The sequence below is a fragment of the Panthera leo genome, chromosome D2, assembly GCF_018350215.1.
Source record: "Panthera leo isolate Ple1 chromosome D2, P.leo_Ple1_pat1.1, whole genome shotgun sequence".
In the NCBI taxonomy this organism is placed as follows: Eukaryota; Metazoa; Chordata; class Mammalia; order Carnivora; family Felidae; genus Panthera; species Panthera leo.
The window spans coordinates 33,557,911-33,582,114 of NC_056689.1; the positions used below are offsets into that span (position 1 = coordinate 33,557,911).

At 34.9% G+C, this 24,204-nt stretch overlaps 1 protein-coding gene across 7 annotated transcripts in view; it reads right to left on the minus strand.

Annotated features, from left to right (window-relative positions):
- Positions 1-24,204, minus strand: part of PPP3CB (protein phosphatase 3 catalytic subunit beta) — a 72,828-nt gene that overhangs the window by 46,986 nt on the left and 1,638 nt on the right. For 4 of the 7 annotated variants that reach the window (XM_042909071.1, XM_042909073.1, XM_042909074.1 and 1 more), the window contains exons 2-9: positions 10,685-10,885; positions 9,878-10,002; positions 7,075-7,186; positions 5,028-5,173; positions 4,621-4,760; positions 4,440-4,517; positions 4,239-4,333; positions 1,337-1,462 (exon numbers count right to left, since the gene is read on the minus strand). In XM_042909071.1, the coding sequence (XP_042765005.1) occupies positions 1,337-1,462; positions 4,239-4,333; positions 4,440-4,517; positions 4,621-4,760; positions 5,028-5,173; positions 7,075-7,186; positions 9,878-10,002; positions 10,685-10,835 (973 nt within the window). In that variant the 5' untranslated portion in view covers positions 10,836-10,885. Of the gene's footprint in view, positions 1-1,336; positions 1,463-4,238; positions 4,334-4,439; positions 4,518-4,620; positions 4,761-5,027; positions 5,174-7,074; positions 7,187-9,877; positions 10,003-10,684; positions 10,886-16,019; positions 16,293-24,204 lie in introns of those variants that run through there. The other 3 variants (XM_042909069.1, XM_042909070.1, XM_042909075.1) reach the window with 3 other exon arrangements.

The following is a 24,204-nucleotide window of genomic DNA, read 5'->3' on the forward strand; positions in this document are numbered from 1 at the left end:
ATTATCCCTATTTCTTTTCTCAAAACACAAATATTTAGACTAGATATAATGAAGTACCGTATTTCCTTATTGCAGAGGCATTAGAGAATCAAATCAGAATCCATGAAATGTCTATTTTCCTCCTACCTTATCCTTCCCTTTCTTTCCAGCCCCCCAACCCCACTCATATTACATTAAAACAGTTGAGTTGAAGTCTAGCCTAAGGGCAGGAGAATGAGCAATATGAATTCTTAAATTCCCTTCAGCCTGATGATGCTATGATTGAACTATTTCTCATCCACCAAAGATAGAAGGTTATAAGTGTAATGCATCCCTTGCACCTAAGCCTTTTACTGGCCCCCTTCTCAAATGCTAAAGTGGGTAATTCTATCTCCATATTAACTTGTTGACCTACTGAGTAACTGATGAAGACTGAAGGCAATCTTCAAAAAGTCTGTTTAACGTACACAGTTTAAGTATTAACTCTGTATTTTAGAACCCAAAATTGCGTTGGCAGAAATATCATATGTCAAACAGAAAGGAACATTTTGTAACATGGAAGAGGTGAGAAAAAATAGAGAGGGATATAGAACAAAATGTTTTACAATCATATCTGTACTCTCATACTCTTATTTTCCACTTATGGTAACTGAGGCATTGCCTTGTGGAAAAATTAACACTAAATAGAAAAGAATGTGATAAAGTAAGGAAATCCTAAGAATTCTATACAACTAGGAAAAAAAAAACAGAAAAAAAAATCTTAAATAGCATTATGTTCTCTTAAAAAGCCTAATAAGCATAAACTAATATATTATTAATGGAAATTATCAGAAAGCATCACGACTATATTTGTATACATATTTTTATACAGGAAAACAAATATTAGGTTTGAACCTGAATTTCTCTTTATCATTCTTCTCAGGGTATACAGAACTGCTAACATATAACTAACACTGCCCAAAACTAGGGCTCTTAAATTCTCCCATAAAATACTCTGACATCCCCCAAAAGTGGTGTTAAAATATGCAAAAGTGTCCATTCCAAAGCAAAGCTATCCCTCCATTCCTCATAAAAGATTTAAGCTAAAGAAAAGCAGAAAGTAAAACCCAACAGCTGAAGACAACATCAGGCTATTTATAAGTCTTCTCCTAGTCCCCCAGACACCCTCACACGGGGGCTATAAACAGCTAACCAAAATATCTTTGAGGCTCTCATATCCACACCCACTGACACAAGTAGAGCTGAACCCACAGTGAAACTAGACTTCAGTTTCCTTTAGTAAGTATGTGCCTGCAATAGTAAACTGGAGTAAATGTAACAGTAATAAAACATTAAAAAAAAAAAAAAAGAATCATACCTTTTTCTCCAACAAATGGTAAAGACCATGTGAAGACATCCATAAAATTGGGCAACCAGTAAGGATGTGGAGAACAGTTAAATTGTCGAATATTCATCACATTATTTTCATACTTTAATACAGCAGCTGAAAGAGAAGTTTGAATGTGAATGTAACAATTTGTCTTTAGCTCCAAAAGTCTAAAACACATAAAAGCAAAAAAATATTGTTTTAAGGGGGTAGGGAATCAAGGGGTGAGTTGAATAAGGACTAGTAGAGGGAGATAGGAACTAATTTTTTAGTAATAACACACTTTTGTTTTTAACACACTTTTATATAAAGCATAGTCAGATCTACAGTTATTTTTAATGAAATTCCCAGATTTCTAGAATGTTTGTTTCACTTTATAATTTAATGAAGAACATGCACTTTAAATCCAAAATTGTGAAAACTCAATTTTTAGAGGAAACACAGAACGGCAATGAGCAATTTTCTAGGTTTAAAAGTTCGTATAAGTTGAAGGAATTTTAAGAGGATCTTTTTAGTTGCAGGCAACCTGAAAAAGATAGCTAAATGGTAATAAAGCAAAAAACAAAACAAAACAAAAGCCAGAAAAAAAGCAGTTTTTATGATTATATAAATGTATTTATTTCATTTATATGGGAAATCAAGTGAAACTACCACAAAGAAATATTTTACTTCATTTAGAAAAAATTCCATTAAAAATATTATAACCAAATAACCCAAAAGTAACATACTCATCTCAATTTAAGGTATCTAATGTTTCAATATGTTAAAAGAAATAATATCTTAAATTAACTACATAGATTTCAGACACTGGTTATATTATTTTATGGAACACTGGGTTATATGGGCTAGATTCTAATCTAAGCTATAGCACATACTATCTTCGTAATGCTTGGTAAATTATTTAACTACCCTATTTCTCATTCATAAAATAGGACTATTATGTCCACCCTGCCTATCTCAGAAGTTGATTTTACGATCAGAGAATGTATTTCACATGAAAGTATATAAAAGTATAAAATGTGTTGTAGATATAATAATTATGTGATTACTTTTTTTCCATTTTAATGAAAAGCATGAAAATGCAAATGTTAAATTCCAAGATGTGGGATTCTGGCTAATACAAAGTCACAAGTAATGTGTTTGTTTCCCTTAGGAAATAAAAGTATTTAAAATTTAGCCTCAGAAATTAGGGGCCGATACCAAGTTTTCAGCTTTAAAACAAAACAAGAGAGTGAGAGAGAAAGAGAGAGCAAGAATCTAGAAAATTGCCTTATAGATGGAATGAAACATTACAAACATACCCATACCATGTAAGCACTCAAATCATTAACACTATGTACAGACTAATCACTACTAAGAGACATCTGATTTTGACAAGACAGATTCGATGGTTTGAGTTTCTTTTCTGAATACTCAGAAAAGTAATCCCTTTACCCCTTAAGTCAAACTGACAGAGGACAACCAATAAGAGAGTAATCAACTGAGCACTGAACACTAGGTCTTATAATGCTGATAAGGGGAGGTCACAGTTGAGGTAGCAGAGCGCCGGTACAAAGTTAAACGTAGCACTCTATTCTGTTCTTGAGAACTGAGTCAAAACTTAGATACCCATTTTCTTCAAAAGTGAAGCCACACATCATTAGATAACTTCTTCAGAAATTCTGAAGTTTGTAAACTAAACTACAATTTAAAAGGCCATTTTAGCACTGGCATACTCCTTAGAGACTACACAGATACCAACTTCTGAAGATTAGCAACTCAGTCCATGGCATGGTTGTTTTGGTAATTAATATAGTATTAAGTTTTTGTAGCATATTCTGTATCAAACTTATAGCATGCTACCATTTGATCTCAGGCAAATGTTTTAATCTTTTAACCATCATCTCCAATAACAAAAAAAAAAAAAAAAAAATCCTCTTATTCTAGTCCTCTATGACCCATATTTAGCAATGACCTCATTATGTCTCTAATACTTTCAAAAAAGTCTTTATCCTTCTGTTCTTTCCTCCTGGCACATCTGTTCCAGTGACCCTAGAAACTATGGCATAGTCAACTGAATTCCAGACATATCAAGACAGAATAGAAGCTGGCTTCTTAACTTCCTCTTCTGAAAATGTGAACTACGTAAACATACCCAAGCTCATCTTTAACGTCTTTGGCACACACTTAACTAGATTAAGATCCTAAGTATTATCTGTCAATAAGCTATGTTCAAAGTTAAATGAAACCCAATTATTATAGAGAGATCAAATATGGACAGAAGGAGAAGGAATGAAAACTAGTGGAACAGAAGATAAAGAAAAAAGACAAAAAAAAGGAAAAAAGAATAGTTAAAAGAAAGGAAGAATATGTCTCTGAAATGGAGGTCAGAATGAATTAATCAAAGAAGGTTCAACTACAAATCTTCATGGGGCAATGATAAGACTGTAGATAGAGGTAAAAGCAGGGAGGAAGAAAGACAAACAGAACCTAGATCAGTGAAATAAAACAAGAAACATGATAAACTAAATTAACTATATAGTGCAAATACATGAAATGGTCAAAGCAGCAGAAGGAGCTTTATGCAAACAAGAAAACATTCTCTTGATTATAAGGGGAAAGATTTAAGAAAGGGGAGTTTGAGAAAATCATGTTTGATTTTTTGACTTAATTCAGAGCATTCTTTGATAAGATAGCTTTTATGACTGACAAGTTGTGGAATGATTACAGATGGTAAGTTTCACATTTTGGATTTTTATTTCTTATTCTCTCCCCTCCCTTATATCTTATACTTTTTTATGATGAGATTTGGATAGTTACAGTTTCAAACAATGCCTCTTTTCCATTATTTTCAAAAAATAAGTCAATAAAAAAGCTAAGTTGCTTAACAATTTTTTTATCAACAACATCTTACCTTTATTATTGTAGACATCTAAGTAATTAGGTGCCGAAAAAATTGTTATTAATGAAGGGAACCCTGTAGTTTGACTTTTTCTGTACATTCTATAGCTGTAAAACAAATAGCTTAATATGCATCGTAAAGCATCAATTATGAGTTACTAAGTTTGATTTGTACATAAGGTGTTAATTTGGGTCAGGGAAACAGAATTCTTACCCTGCATCTTGAGCTTCATGAGCTCTAATAATCGATAACAAATTATTGTTTTGCAAAAATTCACACACTGCTGGATAGCTGTGGGGGAAAAAAGTAAATTAAGTAAAATAATGGTTTTCTATATGAAATATATGCTATTTTAACAACTCAAATGTGTTTAATCTTGGATATTTTTCCTTACTTATAAAAATAAGAACATCCTCGAACTGTATTGTGACTAAAATGTTCCTGTGATTTTTCATTTCCAAAATCTTCAGAAGGATCGGACCATAGCAAGTCACACATTGGTCCAAATGCAGGTGGCTCTTTGAATCTATCTAACTGTGAAAGAAAGAAAAGAAAGAAACAAAGAAAAGAATAACTTGTCAAAAGTGAGAACAGAATGGACACAGTAAAGTGGTACCAACTTTGAATACTGTCCATACTACATCGTTCTGAAATGGTTAGAGAATATTTCCTTAAAATATCAGTATGATAATTTTTACCATTACCTAATCTTGGCAGTGAAGAGAAGTTTAAAATTTCTACTCTCTACCCAACAAAGTACTATCAATAGGAACCAACCTTGGAACTACAATATGTACTCACTCTCCTAATATCATCCAGTGTGTGTATTTCTGGTGAAAGTCCACCATGAACACAAAGAAATTGTTGATTTAAAAGTGCAGCAAGAGGCAGGCTATCAAAAGCTTCCATACAAGCTTCATAGACTCTTTCTGAATATTTAATTTTACCTAGAAGAAAAAATAATTGAAAATTACAATACTAGTTGATCATTTTGAAGATTAATCTATCGATCAATCGACCGACCTACCTACCTACCTATCTATAATTGACTATTGAAACCAAGGAAAGAAAATTATAGACACAGATAACAGCTAAGTGGCCACCAGTGAGTAAAGAGGTAACTATAAAAAGACAGCAAAAAGGAATTTATGGGATGATGAAATTTTTCTTTATCATGACTATGGTGGTAGGCAGTTCTATGCACTTGTCAAAACTCAGAACTAAACACTACAAAGAGTGAATTTTACTGTATACAATTTTTTTCTAAAAAGGAAAGCATCTTGCTGTATGAGGATCAATAAAATAAGCAGTGGTATTGGTCTTATGAAGACAAAATATTTGCAGTCTCTAAATTTACTTTGGGTATGCAGTAGATCACCATAAAATATTACTTAAAATAAATAAGTCAAATTTCTAAAAACAGCCCAACCTTTTACCTATTTTATAGGCCAGGTAAAGCTAAATTAGACTTATACTTAAAGCTAAAATAGTTTTAATACTTTATTTTATTGTAAGAGTCAGTGACTACTTTGTTGTTACAGGAAAGATGACTACATCATCACAACAAAACTCAAGGTCCATCCAATTCAAAAAAAAAAAAAAAAAGAAAGAAAAGATAATTTATTCATATATTGGAGAAACAGAGGGGCTCCTCTAGTCTACAATGGTTAAAATGGGCAGTGAAGCATGAAGCCAAAATAACACAAGAGAAAAAAACTCCACCAAATCCAACTGTTAATTTAGTTTTACAGAGATCCCTTTGCTCCTTTATATATTTAAATTCTTGGATATTTTACATTTTTGCTGGAGTTTTGGTGGGTGGTTTGTTGATTATCTAAAGGAAAAAAAGAACTTAATTCTTTTTTCCATTTTTAACACTGTAACATTCAAATATGAGAAAATCTATATCCAGCAACCATCTAAACTGGTAGGTTGCTAACAGATCTGTTTTCCAGCACTGTGGTTCAATAAAATTTTTAAACTGATTGCTTTTGGTCAATGCACTTTCCAGGTCTCATCTTTATTCATTTATTTATTATTATTTCATTATTTATTTGCATTATTTTATTATTTTTATTATGTTATTATTCATAACCTATTCATTTAGGTTACCTACCTGATCTTTGAAGTTATCTGACTTTGCCCCCTCTGCCATTACTTACCACTATATTTTTCTTCTTTTACTGAAAGTCTCTAGTAATATGATCTTTACTGGATCATGAGTCTCCATAATTCTGAAATTACTTCTACTCTTAGAACTTAACTCTAAGACTTACTATAGTCATGAATATTAACTTAAGCACCCAGTTAAGAGATGTGAAAAAAGGTCAAATACTGCCCTATATCATATTGTTGCTTCTGGCTATTATAGACTGCCATTGCCACAATAATTTAAGAGAGAAATGGGGTAAACATTGTAGGTTAAGAATTTCAATTCATTAACAGTGTGTTTGAAACAATCTGCAATGATGACAGCATGAATAATTTAAGAAGCTTCATGAGAGAGCTTCAATATTGGGGGACAAAAGTCTCTAATGCAAAAACAATTTTTTTCCTTTTAGTTTTAGTCTTCCTGTTAAAAAAAATCACTTAAACATTAAAACTATGTACAAAACTCAAAACTGTTTCATATATCTATAAAGGCAAACTTAACAGGAAATACTGAAATGAAAATGTCTGAATGAAACACCATTAACCACTAGAGAGCTCCTGACAATCATCCTTAAAGCTTTATGTGTTGGGACACAAAATCTGTTCTTAATGTTGCACTGTAAATTTTCCAAACTCCTACTACCTCACTCCAAAAGATTACTGAGGAAGTGAAAGTATTTCTCATGGCAATACTCACATTCCTGCTTAAAGGTAAAATATTCAGTAAGGTGTCTGCATTCATGATTGCCTCTCAGAAGAAATAATGTGCTTGGGTAAAGAATCTTCAGGACCCATAAATATAAGACACACTGCAAAAGAAAATGTTTTAAGTGAATTTAACTTATCTTTTTGTTTAAGTTGTTTGATCTTTGTTCCTTTTCCTCTAACCCTATTGTCCTTACAATCTCTGTTATTCTTTACTATCTTTTTCTCTTTGTCCTTTACTAAAATATAAGCTCTATGAAATCAGGAACTTTGTCATCTTATTCACACTCATCCTCCACTCCTAGAAAAGTACCTACCAAACAGCAAAAGAATAATAAATATCTGTTGAATGAATGAGTCAATCTATTTAATTACTTTAGATTTATAGACTATTTGTTGTAAAAACAATCAGCAGATTGGTTTCCTTCTTAGGTATATCAATAAATAAAATAATAACAGTGTCAAAAATAACAGCATCTACCATTTATTGAGTACTTACAATGTATCAAGCACAATATATTTAATACCCCTCATTTGTTCCTCAAACAACTCTATGAAGTAAATAATAATATCTCTATTTTATAAATGAGGAGACTGAAGCAAAGAGCTCAAGTAACTTGTCTGAAATTACAAAAACTTTTAAGAGATAGGAATCTGATCTTCTGATCTTAATCATTATGCCATGCTGTCTTACGAAGGCAATACCCATTTTTTATGTTTATTTTGTTGGTTATACTTGTTGCCTTACATAAGGTAGGGGCTTATTATCTAAACTGATTCAAAGAAAGTATAATTTAAAAAAGAATATTAAAATAAGCAGTAAAGCAGATGCTTTTCTCTAAGTAGATTTATTTATTTATTTAGGTTTTATTTTTAAGCAATATCTATACCCAACGTGAGGTCTCTTATCACAACCCTGTGATCAAGAGTCACATGCTCTACTGACTGAACCAGCCAGGCACCCCTCTAAATATATTTAACACAAGAGACTCACATTTTATTTATTTGGTTAAAAAAAAAAAAAAAAGGAAAGACATTTCATATGGAAATATAATTATACACAAGAAGAAAAACAAACTTTATTTTTAACAAGTTAAGGTATAAAATCTATAACTATTCACACCTTCATTTTATTCACAAGGAAAAAACAAATTAAGCCAGGGAAATACTTATTAAACTCTGTCTTTTTTGCTTTCTTTATTATTTTCCTTTTGTAACAGTAAAATATGTTAAAAGAGTCAGCTACAAAACATTCTAATACAAGGACATACACACCAATATGCTTAGTTCCCAATAAGCTTCCTAAAATTGTTCATTTTGTTTTTCCAAAGCCCCCAGTCTTTTTGTTAAGAAGGGCCATTTTCTGATTTCCTTGCAACTGTGGGGGAAGTTTAAGGCGACTGATGAAGAAACTATGAATAAAGGAAGAACAACTCAGGGGGGGAGTAACAAAATTCCTTAGGGAATTTGGGTGGCCAGGGCCCTGAACTCCTTCCTCACTATGAATCCTAGCATACCTCAGAAAGGAGGTTAAAAATACTGGAGAAGGGGATATAAACAACAGGAACCAGCATGGAAATGCACCAGGTAAAGCTTTAATTGTCTACTGGGAGAGGTGGTTAAGAAAGAGTACAGGCTTGGAATAAGGCTGGCTGTACTGCTTACTAACAATGTGTCCTTGGGCACGGCCTCAGGTTCCTCATCCATAAAATGGATAAAGTAACACTACTTATTTCATATTGTTGTTGTGAGGATTCAATTAATCAGTGTGTGTTATGTGCTTACAATATGCTTGGAACATAGTAAATGCTCAACATAAGTATATATTAGTAGAGCTTTTATCCAACAATTTTACCTCCAAGAATCTGCCCCACAGAAATAATTTAGCAAGTGTGCAAAGATATATATATATATACATATATATAAAACCTGGTTCACTGAGGTATCATTTGTAGTGACAAAAAACTGAAAACACCGTAAGTGTCTAACAATAAGAAATCGATGAAATTAATTGTGGTTTGTTTATTCAACAGAATATAATGCAGCTATTAAAAATATTATAAATTTATATATACTGACCTGGAAAGACATCACAGTATAGAGATATATGAAAAAAGCAAGTTACAGAACAACATTATAATATGGCCACATTTTCAATTAAAAAAGAAGAGAGATGCATATATTAGAAACGGCAGATTGTTCTATATTTACCTTATTTTATTTATATAATTAGAGAAATAAAAGGAGCAAAAAGAACCATGTACTGTTAAGTAATGATCAATAGGTCATTTTAATGCCTCTTAAGTTTTTTAAAAGAAATGAATACTTTCAGAATACACAAAAGACTCGGGTCTTAATAGCTATAGAAGGTGGGATAGAAGCACTACGGTTTAAGCAATAAAAGCATTATAGTATGTTTTATTTAATCAGAGAAAATTCAATTAATCTTTTTTCACATGGGGTAATTAATGCCTTTAGGGGCAAAAGAGATAAATAGCACTAGCTCCTTAGGGCCACTAGATAACAGAACAATAAAGAACCCTCAGTTTGCACATAATTTCCACTGGGAAAAACGGCAATTATAATTTCATAAACATAGTAATACAAAGAAAACAGAATAGTTTGAAAGGTGGAAGAGAATAAATAGTAGTTTCACCTAAAAACTTCAGAATATGCAGAGGTATTAAAAAGAACCCAATATAGGTACTTTAAGGAACTTATTTTACTAGGAATTAATGGAAATCATCTATGGTAACACTTAAAAGCAAATCAAATGACAGTATTATGATTATTACCTCTATACTAAAATAACCTCTGTCCACATAATCACCAAGAAAAAGGTATCGTGTATTAGCAGGTGATCCTCCTACTTCAAAAAGTTTCATCAGATCAAAAAATTGGCCATGGATGTCACCACACACTGAAACAAGAAGATTATTAGATATGAAAAAAAACTCTGAAATAACAAATTTTACTTAAATTCTAATTTCTTTCACATAAGAGATAATGTAAATTCTATCAAGAAATGTCTCAGAAGGAAGTCAGAGTCTATGAAGAGTCCTAATAGGGATGATGTACCCAAGTGTTCATGTGCTCAAGATCTAGAACAAGAGTTAACAAAAATAATGAAATTTGTAGTTAGTGACAAAATTTTCACCTAAATTTATAAAGTTCCTCTTCAGGAAGCCAAGCTTATGTTTTAAGATTACAAAATTATAATGGTGGCAGTTAAAATCTCCATTCTAACGCAACACTTTCTATTGACTGCTATGTTGACACTGAGGTATTTTCCCCTAATAATTGAAAGCAAAGTAAATAAGAATTTGTTGAATCAAATTGGATTATGGCCAACACAACTGATGAAACCTTCACAAAAAACATATTAGACCAACTTCTGCACTCAGGTTACTTAGGATCATGCTTATTCACTAAAAACAGGCAAAAATAAAAAAAAATTACAAAAAATAATTTGGAAATTCAAGATAATGTCCATGTAATATTAATTTAGTATACCATACGCTGAAGAATAAGCAGCCCTATATCCAAGCAACCAAATAATGGTATAATCAAAAAAACAATATCCAAAACATAAATAAGTATACCTGTAATTGGAGCCTCTACTTCTATCATGGTTTTCTCTCTCCGAAGGATGGCAGCACCCTCATTGATAATTCTAAGTGCAATTTCTTCATCTACCCGACCTTCTTTTACTAAGTGATTCTTCAGAACATCAACCCTGGGTATCCCATCCATATCAAATACTTCTTCAGATGTCAAGCGATGTGTTGGGGGAAAAGGTACAGCTGCAATTTTTTTTAATTAATAAAAAATAAATCACCATTAATATATTAACATAAATACTAATTTAATGGATCTAGATAAACAAAAGTAAAACTTGAAAAGCTAGAGTGTTTATTGGATAGAGGTATTAATTTTTTAAAAGGTTTTTTAAAAAAGTAATCAAATTATACTTTTTATTAATCTATATATAATAGCATGTTCTTTGTTGAGACTTATTAGAGAAATGAATTGCCTCAAAATTAAAAGTTCTTTCAGGATAACTAAAGTTTTCTTTAAGCCATAACAATTTTTGGCAGAATTCTCAAAACATACACTCTTCACCTTAAGGAAGCACAATAAATGTAACTTAAACCTGAATAGAAAGAAATCCCAAATATAAAGTGACATACCATGTTTATAATAAGGAAGTTAAAAACAATGTTTTCTGCCCAACTTGAAAAGAAACTCTCCAGGGACACCTGGGTGCTCAGTTGGTTGAGCATTCAACTCTTAATTCTGGCTCAGGTCATGATCTCACAGTTCACCCACGTCGAGCTCTGTGCCGGCTGCATGGAGCCTGTCTGGGATTCTCTCTCTTCCCCGCTCTCTCTGCCTGTCTCTCTCTCTCAAAAATAAATAAACATTAAAAAAAAAAAAAAAGAGCTAGGGTCACCTGGGTAGCTCAGTCAGTTAAACATCCAACTCTTGATTTCAGCTCAGGTCTTGATCTCACAGTCGTAAGATTGAACCCCACGACAGGCTCTGCACTGACAGCGAGGAACGTACTTGGGATTCTCTCTCTCCCTCCCTCTGCCCTTCCTCCACTTGCTCTCTTTCTCTCTCTCTCAAACATTTAAAAAAAACAGCTAGTTCCTCTTAAAAAACAAACAAATAAACAAAAACAAAAAACAAAAAACCTTAGGGGCGCCTGGGTGGCTTTAGTTGGTTGGGCATCCAACTTCAGCTCAGGTCATGTTCATGAGTTAGAGCCCCACGTCAGGTTCTGTGGTGACAGCTCAGAGCCTGGAGCCTGCTTCAGATTCTGTGGTTCCCTCTTTCTCTGCCCCTCCCCCCCTTGCACTCTCTCTCTCTCTCTCTCTGTGTGTCTCTCAAAAATAAATAAACATTAAAAAAAATTTTCTGAAACTTTTAGATATACAGATAAAACAAATATTTATAAAATTTAAATTCATTTAGATGCAAATATAGATTTTTTTTCCCTAGTGTTTATTTATTTTTGAGAGGGGGGAGAGGGGCAGAGGAAGAAGGAGAAAAAGAAATCCAAGCAGGTTCTGTGCTGACAGCACCGATGATGCAGGGCTCAATCTCACGAACCATGAGATCATGACCTGAGCCCAAATCAAGAGTTGGACGTTTAACCGACTCAGCCAACCAGGCACGCTGCACACATAGATTTAAAACAGTATTAATAAATGGTAATTTTGAAATACTGCTTTTTCTCCTACCTATGTTTTACAAAACATCTTCATTCAAAATCTTTATGCGCATCTTTGACATCAAATGTATGTAATGCATTCCTTATCACTGGAGGCATTTTTAAGTCATCTAACACTTTTTTCAAAGGCTAATCTTCACTTTCATTTAAGTTGTTTGATATATCACTTATTGAATACACATAAAATGTTATCACTGCAAATTAATCCTAAGCCACAGTTCCCATATATATTACCAACTGTACTCTAAAACTGCTATTGGGAAACAGAATGGGAAACTAAAAGGTCTATTTTCAACAGTATCTAGCACAATTTTGAGGTTCTATACTTTGGAAAAATTACTACATATCTGCTAAATTTATTTGATTCCTTTTCACTGACTCCAACAAGTGGCCTCATTAAACATTCAAAATCAGCTTGAAGTAGTTTTACACTCTTTACCAAATAGTACTTTGTTTCTCAAAACAAAGCAAGAGAATTTATAGTAAGAGTCTGTATATAGTCTCAAATGTAAGGCAGCTCCCTCTTTTCTGAAATAAAAATTGTTTTAGAAAAAACTCACTTTATATTTGGGCATACACCATATAGTATTTTCTTGATGTTTCAGAGTCATCACTGTAATTATCAATTATTATACAGAAGCCTGGAAATGTATAGGACCAATTGCTTCTTTACATTTCAACTTAAACAAAAAAAACTAAAAACAGGAGCCTGGGTTAGAATTATATCAATTACCTGAGAAAGAATAATTAGTAACCATGTTCTATCTTACTGGGGAAAAACAAAACAAAACAAAACAAAACAGGACTAACTCAATACTCTGGAAGTGGGATAAGAACTAGGCAGAGGGATGTCAACCAATTCTAAAAGACTTTGAAATCACCAATCCCTCTTGCTTTCTTTGATACTTAATAAAACAAAATTGGAACTTCTTTACTTGCTCTTCATTAGAACACATTTATTCCCATTACTTTTTACCACATTTAGAACAAAGCATTAAAACACATTTTGTTCCCTCAAATATAGTATGTCCAGAGTCTAATAAAATAAAAATCTCTGTTAAAGTATGTTTTTCTCTAGCCATAGACTAAACAGACCAAACTTGCCCCTAATCAGTAAACTAATTGTTTAAGAACTGCAGATTTTAATAAATGATTGCTAAATAAATCACAAGGTGCTCTGGGACATTACAAAAAGGAAAAGCTTAAATATCTCAAACACAAATTTCTGAGATCAAGATGGGATCACATTTTTCTCATCAGGCCAAGAAAAATTCTTTATCACTCTATTCAGGAAAACAGTCTTTAAGATGTTGCATTCTAGATTATATATGCTTTCTAATAATCAACAACAAAGTTCCACTCCTGGCTGAATTCTATTCAAACTGCAGAACTTCCTAAAAACCCAACTGGGAGACCAGCCCCATCCCCCCAATTCAACCAGTCACCAGTGTTACTACATATTTTCATGCACACTGTGAACGCTCCACTGCAATTTACACTGAAGTATTACCCCCAAGAGCCAAAGTGCCTTTATTTATCTAAAAAACTGCTCATGGGTAAGTCATCTATAGACCTATGCTCTTCAACTTTTTCAACTCAAGGCATACTTTTACATGTCAAGACGAGCTGGGATACATTCTAAGGAATGTACAGGTTCAAAGATAAAGAAATGCCATCACAGATGAAAGCAGATGAAAACTTTAGATCAGTGTTGTTCTAACAACACAATGCTGAAATTAGAAAATGAAGTTTCAAAAGAATATATTTTAATATATCAGTAAATAAGGAAAGGCATGTAGAAAGGCATAAGAGGAAAAAGGCATGTGCTCTTTGTAGAAGGAGAGAGGAGTTGTAGCAGGTGATCTGACCAGGCAAAAGAAAGCCAACCAAATAGAATTTGGCCTAACAGGGGGTTAATTATTGACCCTACTGGTCAAAGAGTTAAAAAAATTTTTTGTCATCAAAAATTAATATTCTTGGGGCTCCTGGGTGGCTCAGTCCGTTGAATACCTGACTCTTGATTTCGTTGCAGGTCAAGATCCCAGGGTTATGGGATAAAGCCCCACATCAGGTTCTGCCCTGAGCATGGAGCCTGTTTAAGATTTTCTGTCTCTCTGCCCTTCTCCACTTGCACACACCCTCTAATAAAAAATATATATATATTTTTTTCTCAACTACTTTAATTCCTAAGTCATTTTACAGCATTCCCATCTATTTTCAGGCTTTAAAATTTTTTTCTTTTGGGGAGCCCGGATGGCTCAATTAAGCATCTGACCTGATCTCATCTCAGGTCATGATCTCACCATTCTGTTTGGGAGATTGAGCGCAAGCAAAGTCTGCTCACTTGCTCTCTGCCCCTCCCCCACTCATGCATGTATACTTCTCTCAAAATAAATAAACAAAAAAAAGTTTTTCTTTTTATTTCTAATTCATCTTTAGCCAATTATTCCTGCTTTTCTAGGATATTCTTCTAATATATTTTTCCTCCTTATTTTCAGACTATTTTTCCTACTCTCCTATATTTATGATAGGAAAAAAGCAGAATATAAATATATGCAAATGTAATGTGAATGGTCAATAACTGAGATGGCTAAAAATGAGGATTAGCTAGAATAAAGAGCTACAAAATAATCTCAAATCACCAAGTTTCCAACACTAGGAAACTTGAATTGGTAATATTCATTTGACCAACTATTCTGTTGAAACATTTCCTTTAACCCAAATTTTGGCATGAAGTACACACATCTATATAGTAATCAATAACATTCACAAGTTATTTTCATTCAGATTTAATGTATGGCAACTAAAAAAATGTATAAAGCAAGTTTTAATTTAGGAAGTTGGAAAAACAAACCAGGAATAGTATTGACCAGGGATAGGGGAAGAACAGATACACTTTTTCTACTACTGGGTAAGGAATCCTAGAAATCAACTAACTCCTATTCCCCAACTCTAAGCAAAGGCTACAAAAGTATTAGCTAGCCCTACAAGGCCGCCAACACCAACTGGGGTACATGCAGCCTATGCCAACTGAACAACTTTACTACAAAGAATCATTCAGAGGCCTGTGCTTCTGATCATTGCCATTATTGGCAACTATCCAAATAAAGTCTCTCCTGTCATCTACATTTCTGACTTTTTCTCAGTATTTCTCTTACACCATGCCATCTCTGGCTGTTCTCCTCCTTCTCAATCCTTTTCATTTAAGCCTCCAGAAATCCCATCATTTTAAAAAAATATTTATTTTTGAGAGAGAGAGAGAGAATGGGGGAGGGGCAAAAGGAGAGGGGGACAGAAGATCCAAAGCAGGCTCTGGACTGACAGCAGAGACCCTGATGTGGGGCTCAAACCCACAAACCACCAGATCATGAACTGGGCCGAAGTTGGTCACTTAAATGACTGAGCCACCCAGGTGCCTCATTATTTTTTTAACTCATCCCTCTTCCCCCAACACACACACACACACACACACACACACACACACACACACACTTTAGATCTTCACAGTAATGCTGTCTTCATCTCTTTATCTTAATTAAATCTTAGTTATCCTGAAGGATAATACTTTTCAAACCCTTTTTTCAAAATAGATGCTGTGCATTTTTCCACACACCACTACTCTTAGCAGAGAAGGCTTTAGTCTTAAGTGTTGCTTTGCATTACCATTTCCAATTTCATCACTCCAATGAAGAAAAAAATACCTTCTCCTTTGAGGCTCATGCCTTCTAGATAGTTTATCCTTGTCCCTGCCATCTTCTAAACTTCTAGTCGTTTCTCACATGCAACTCCAGCTCCTGGCTTGCAGGCCTTCTCCATGCTAAATCTCACCATCAATGTCCATGCAGAATGATCTACCTAAAACATAAGAACTGAGAAGTTTGAGTTCCACTCCACTTCAACTCCTCAGCCTTGACCATAATTACTGCTCCACCTCTGAAATCCTGAACTCCAATCTCTCACTCAATGATTAAAACCTCCTAACCTTTCAGTTCCACTCCCATTACTCCATCTATTCTTCAACTGTATTAAAAACCTAGACAACCCCTCCTTATCAACTCCCTTCCGGATACCTTTGCTTCTTATACTTTTAAAGTATTCCATCATTCACCTACTTTCTAAACAACATTCTAAATTGTTTTGCCCTTTTGTTTTATTCTACCTATAAGGGAAAACTGCAATTCTTGGATGAATTAGCTTCTAAACTTGGGTGCTAAGTATAAAATCATCAAAATGGCTCTGTGCTACTACAAATTCATGGTCCCCAATGTAGTTGGTCATTGGCACTTCTCAGCAATCCTATTAAACATTCTGTCTCCCATGCTTCTCAGTAGAAATTTCAAATGGTCCCCTTTCTTGAACCGTCACTCACTTTATCTCTTACTCAGTAAATCAACTTTGTGTCCAATTACAGAGAAAATGGAGGCCTTCAGACCAAACTTCACTTCCCTGCTCCTCTCCATCCACACGTCTACACCAGTATGCATCTTTAAATTTCTCCCCATCTGAGGAAGATACTCCTATCCTTTACTAAACACTATTTGTATCCTGAATCCCACTCCCCCAACCTCTTAACTGCAGTCATCTCCTCCATCCCTCCTATGATTCTATTGTTTCCTCTGCCTCTGCTTCTCCACTGGGTCTTTCCTTTGAGCAATTAAACATGCTTAAATCTTTATGATCTTAAAAATTCAGGGGGAACCTGGGTGGCTCAGTCAGTTAAGCATCCAACTTTGGCTCAGGTCATGATCTTGCAGTTCGCGGGTTTGAGCCCTGCGTCAGGCTCTGTGCTGAGAGCTCAGAGCCTGGAGCCTGCTTCAGATTCTATGTCTCCCTCCCTCTCTGGCTCTCCCCTGCTTGTGCTCTGTCCCTCAACAATAAATGTTAAAAAAATTTTTTTAAATTCAAACAAGTAACTCTCTTTTACTCCTCATCCCTGTTTCTGCCATATATCCTTTATTTTGAGAACTGAGCTTTTTGAAAGGGTATTAAGATCTGCAATGGGTATCTTCCTTTTCTGACTTTTTGTCTATTTTCCTTAATCCATATTTATCTGGTTTCTGCTCTATTCCTCCACCTTATAACTCTCTCCTCTCTTGGTTTCTTGAAAGCATTCACCTGGTTTTTCTTCTACTTCTCTGGTCACAACTGATTGCTCTATTTCATGGACTTCTAGTCTTTCTCCTGATCCTTAAATGTCAGTGTGTGTCCTATGATTCTGTCCTTGGCTCTCCTATCATACCGCTCTGAATTAGTGATCTCATTCATAACTACAGTTTCAACTAAAATCTACATTTTGAGGACCCTCAAATAATAGAGTGCTCAGTCGAAAGCCCTCCCCTAAACTCCAGATTCCCAGTAAACTATCAAATATCTCCACTGGGATTTTCCATACATATCTCAAATTGAGTATGTCCAAAATTTAGTGTGTGATTTTCCCCCCTAAGCCATTATCCATAGTTCCCATCAAGGAATTGTCCTAGAATTCTCTTTATTTCTCACCCTCCATGGCCAATAGGTCCTAAATAATTACCTGAACTGTTTCTGCTCATTTGGTTCTGAAACACTGAATAAGGGCTTCTATTCTAGAATTACTACAATCTTTCCAATTTTGTCTACTCTACAACACTCAGAATATGCTTTCTAAAATTCAAATCTCAACCTTCTCTTGATTCAAGACTGGCTTTATTATACAAAATCCAAGTTCTTTATCTTCACGTGGCATGCGAGATCCCTTGTGATCTGAACCTTGCCTACATTTCCAACCGTCATCTTTTGTCACTACCTCACATTCCAGATACATTCTACACTCCAGATACTTATTTTCATTTTTAAAATTACATCACTTATTTTTAATCTCCATACTTTCAAACACCCTATTGTTTGGGGGTACACTATTCCCATCTTTTACCTAACCTCTCCTTGTCTTTAAATGTCACTTCAGTGTTCCAATTCTTGAAAATTCTTCATGTTCCCAGACTAGGTTAATGGTGTCCCTTCCTTTGTGGTCCTATAGCATAGCATATAATGAAGACCTATATCATGGCACTTAACAATTACACTGTAAATATGTCTCCCCTACATGCTTATAAACTCTTTGGAAGGGAGGGGGCTATGTCTTTCATAACTACACAGTGATTAGAACACTATTACCATTGAATGTCTACTAAATTAATGATATAGTTTCTAAAATACTTGTATATCTTGACACTATATAGCAATGACAGTATATTTATACTGCTTTGTTTACAAAGTACTTTCACATACATAATCCTACATGATTTTCAGAGGCATCTTGGGGGTTTAGTAGGGCAGGTTTTATCCCTATTTCACAAAAGGGAAAACAGGTTCAGAGAAGTTAAATGGCTCTCTCAAGTGTTTCAACTAGTAAGGGGCAGAATCATGGCTGAAACTGAGGTCAGAATGCTACTCCAGTACAATCTGTCCTATACCAACAAAATGACAATGCTCTTCTGACAAAAAGTCTTCTCATCATGAAAAAGGGCATAACCCACCCAGGTGCTAGAGACAGAAGCATGCACTGGCCACATCCTCTAAGAACAGATTCAATAAAACCTATAGCACAGTCTTCAAAATTTCAAGGTATTCCTTGGATTCCTTTTAGTCTGTGGTGGTGATTTGAATATAGTACCTTTCCCTCAAAATTGGTTATCCTTCCTATCCTACTTTTGTCATGGTTATCATCATTCTCTGTCACTGGGACTTAAAATTTTGGTGTCATTGTTCTCTTTCAGGACTCCAAGTCCTATTGATTCTTCAAATTCTCTTCATTTTCTTGTATCTCCATTGCTGCAATACTAGTTCAATTTTTATCATTTTGTGTACTAAAAAAATCTAATTCAGCTCTACTTTCCCTTCCCCTTGATTAACTTACTGCTAGATTAACTTACTCAAAAATTTTGTGTAGTTTCTTAAGAACTAAAGAATAAAGGGGGGGGGGGGGAATAAGGAGGAATAAAAAGCCTGAAACTTATTTCTAAGATCCTTCTCTACTTGACCTTCCCAGTCTTTTACATGCCATTCCAATCTTTGCCTCCAACTACAATTGTTCAATTTAATCAATCCCTAAAGCAAAATTAGTCTGATCATTGTCTACTTAAAAAGTTTTGCTCTTTTGTTCCCATACCCAATCACTGATCCAATAGGAACTACCTTCTAATATTATTCAGAATTTGTATCATATCTGGTATCTCATTCCCTTAATTCATGCTTTGGTCATTTTGTCCTTGGACTACTTTGCTCCTGAGATGCTGAAGAAAGAGTTTTTATTCCCCTAGAATTGCTACAATCTTCTTTTTTTAAGTTTTTTTTTTTTTTTTTTTAATGTTTATTTGTTTTTGAGAGAGAGAGAAAGCAGAGGAGGGGCAGAGAAAGGGGAACAGAGGATTCAAAGCAGCCTCTGCACTGAGAGCAGCAAGCCCAATGCAGGGCTGAAACTCACAAACCATGAGATCATGACCTGAGCCAAAGTTGGATGTTTAACCAACTGAGCCACTCAAGTGCACCCTACAATCTTTTCAATTTTGTCCACTCTACAAACTTGGAATACTCTACCTAAAATTCAATAATTAGGAGCACCCAGGTGGCTCAGTCGATTGGGCATCCGACTTCAGGTCAGGTCATGATCTCATGGTTCGTGAGTTTGAGCTCCACGTTGGGGTCTGAGCTGACAGCTCAGAGCCTGGAGACTGCTTCAGATTCTCTCTCTCCCTCTGCCCCTCCCTTGGTTTCTCTCGCTCTCTCTCTCTTGAAAATAAAAACATTAAAATTAAAGAAAATTAGGGGCGCCTGGGTGGCTCAGTCGGTTAAGCGGCTGACTTCGGCTCAGGTCATGATCTCGCGGTCCGTGAGTTCGAGCCCCGCGTCGGGCTCTGTGCTGACAGCTCAGAGCCTGGAGCCTGTTTCGGATTCTGTGTCTCCCTTTCTCTCTGACCCTCCCCCGTTCATGCTCTGTCTCTCTCTGTCTCCAAAATAAATAAACGTTAAAAAAAAAAAAATATTTAAAATTAAAGAAAATTAAAATTCAATAATTAATCTTCTGATACTCTAAAAAAATTTTTTTAACACTTATTCATTTTTTGAGAGAGAGAGACAGAGCATGAGCAGGGAAGGGACAGAGAAAGAGGGAGACACAGAATCCAAAGCAGGCTCCAGGCTCTGAGCTGTCAGCACAGAGCCTGATGCCAGGCTCGAACTCACAAACTGTGTTATCAGGATTTTAGCCAAAGTCAGATGCTTTATCAACTGGGCCACCCAGATGCCCCAATCTTCTGATACTCCAAGCATCTTCCCTGCTATTATTTTGTTCTACACAATACTATATTACCTTTCAAAAACCAAGATACTGGATCACTCTTCTATTTTAAAACGTTCAATAATAATAATGGCTACCGTTCGTTGAATATTTATCATGTGCCAGCCCATGTACTTTATTTGGCCCATCTCCATTAATCCTTCAAAAACCCCATAATAATACTTTGTTAACTCTGTTTTACAGATGAGAACATTGAAGGTTGGTGACATTAAGTATCTTGTGTACAGTGGAGAGGTTATTAAGGCTGAACTAGGATTCAAACCCAGGCAATTGGATTCCAGAGCCTGTGTTCTTAATCATCCAGAGACTATACTGATTATTAGCTTAAGTTTCAGCTCCTCAACTTAGTGTACAAAAGACTGTTTCCAACTTCATCTCCTGCCACTCCCAGCCAGGTACTTTACATACTACTGTCACAAATTTTCAAGCTTCCCACCCCCCGCCCCTCTCCCAACTCCATGCCTTTCTGCTATTTTCCCTACTCCAGTCCTACCTCCTTTCTGGAAAAATTCTTCTCATCCTTCAAGGCTCACCTCAAAATATAATCCTCTCACTGATGCTTTTTCTCCAAATAAGGGAGTCAACTCCTTCTTTATAGCTCCAATAGCACTTTGTACAAAATTTGTTATATTATTTATTTGCAATGATATCTCCCTCACTAGAGTGCCAGCACTCCAAGAGAATCTATCTTACTTAAATTGTATCTAATCCAAGCCTGTATCCTCAATACCTAATAATTATGCTTTGGTACTCAATAAATGTTGCACAAATAAGTGGTTCCAATCCTCTGCCTATTTATATCCTACCCTTCCTTCAAGGTCTCTTTCTTCCTATACAAACCCTTGTTAGACCATTCCAGTCCAGAGTCATCACTATCTATCTCTGTTGAACCCAAACGAGTCACTGGCTCTGTCACTTATCTAGCAATTAATGACCCATCCTTATGACATATATAAATAACTTCTCATGAATACTTATTTCTTCAAGGACCAAGTTTGTTTTTCATTTTTTATACTTTTGTTGTCTCCCTACAGTTCTTAGCATACAGCAGGCATTTAATAAATATTATGCTATTTGATTATTCTGGTGTTCCAAAATAAATTTTACATAACATACAAGGATGCCCAATTATCTTCAGCTAATTTTATCTGTGTGTAAATAAACACTTTTATGATAAAATGAAATGAAGTCATATGACTGGTATTAAGATAAACCTCATTTAATAAATTAAGATTCTTTTCACCAAACTTTTCCTCAATTCTTGCTAATTCATCGAATAGTTCTGGAACCTGAGCTTTTGCCTTACTACTGAGCAGCTGTATTTCCTCCTTGGCATTTTCCTTCTAAGATGACAATTACCACAATGTTCTCTCCTTTCCTCTCTTTCTCCCTCCCTCTATCTCTGTCTCTCTCTCATACACACACACACACACACACACACACACACACACACACATAATTTTCTCTGTTCCCTCACTTTCTTTAGGACACATGGTACTGAAGATTTATTTTAGTATGCTTAACAGTTTAATGGGGGTGGAAGGAAGAAGAAAAATCATTTTCAAGAGTTATCTTTTTAGGGGCGCCTGGGTGGCTCAATCAGTTAAACATCTGACTTCAGCTCAGGTCATGATCTCGAGGTTTGTGAGTTAGAGCTCCGCACTGGGCTCTCTGCTGTCAGCACAGAGCCTACTTTGGATCCTCTGTCCCCCTCCCTTTCTGCCCCTCCCCTGCTGGTTCTCTCTTTCACACAAAATAAATAAACGAACTTAAAAAAAAAAGTTATCTTTTTGGATAGGTAAGTCTGCAAAATAAATTTTGTAAACAAAAATTAAAATTCAAGTTGCTTTAAAATATGATGAAATAGAACTAGCAAGAAACACTGAAGTAGCCATGTGACCCAACATATGTGGGTCATCTAAAAATCTGTAATGAAAATAAGCAATCCTAATAAAACTAAGGTACTAGACAATTCTTGAGCCAAGTGACCTAAGATTTATAAGCAGGACAGCTGGCAATAGAACCTAAATGAATGGTAAGTCTGCCCAACAGAAATGTATCAGCTTAAAAAACAACACACACACATACTTCAGCATTTTGGTTCAATCTGAAAGTGTGATCACCTAAGACATAAGATTAATATAACCTAGGAAATAAGGAAAAAATATTGAATGCAAAAGAAAGTGAGTCACATTGTACATACTAAATGAACATATACACAATATAGACAATGCACTCTAAGTGATAACGGTGAATTTTTTATATCAAGACTAACAGATCTAATAATCTCAAGAGACAATCAAGTTTTACAAATCTGGGACCTCATTTATATGGCAAAAAGCACTTAAAAGAAGTATTTAAAAATATCTGGAAATAAAAGGTAGCATCTGGACAATTCAGGTCAAGTAAATTGGCGGGGGAGGGAGAGGGGGAGAGCAATATACATAAATTCAGGGTTTTATGCTTCAATTACAATACCAATTTTGCTGATGTGGCAGTAAGGCACTTAGGCAGATACAATTAGCCATTTTTGCTAGTTTGTTTCTATTTTATTTCCAACTTCTTATTTTAGCTGAAGAACAGAAAAATGCTTAACAGAAAATAGCTAAGAGGGCATATTATCTCACCTAAACCATTGGGCTACTGCAACTTTCAAACAGAATTTGACCTGAGCCAGCAGCAGCTGGAGTAGGCTCAGAAATGAATTTGCCTGAACCAACCAGGAAACCTAATCATCCATAATCAGCGATATAATAATTTCACTAAAAGGCTAATTACGTTAATACATGAATCACCTACAGTATTTCCAGATCTCAAACTTCACATGAAAGTGAACTTCAGGCACATGATCTTTAACACAGAAAGATCTATATCCCCTTCAAAACCGGCCTCCTAACTAGAAGTGTAAGAGCATAAAATTTAGAGACAAGAAGGAAAAGTTTCAGAAAGTAAAAGACTACCTGTATTCAATGCCAATGATGGTGTCCATAATATTATTACTATGAGATGGTATAGATCCAAAACTAGCACATACTAGACTTATAAGAAATCTGGATTTTAACAAGTTGAACCAGCACCGTGGTCATGTATTTTCTGGCAAGGGTGTTCTCTCTCATCAAGTAAAACATTATGGTACAATTACTGAAAGAAGGCAAGCAAGAAAGAAGCCTGAAGATGAAATCTAAAAATGGTTTCTGTATGAAAGGTGAATTTCCCAGTATTTCTGAGGAAGCCAGAGCTGAGATGAGCAGGGCAAACTAGTCTGTTTCCACCATTTCTAAACATGTGATCCTTATCAGCCTTTCCAATTGCTAATGAATTCCATAAAGAAATCAAAATTGTCCTGGTGAAGAATATACTACCAAGCACATGAGATCTTATATCCATGAGCTCTGTTTATAATTCTATAAATGTATAATTTTCCACACCAACAAGTTCTTTTCCTATTTACCTAAATCAAATGACTTTTATTCCACACCAATAACCTATAAATATGACTGTTGTGGATTCACAACTTACCCCTAAGGAATATACCTTATTTTTACCGTATTAAA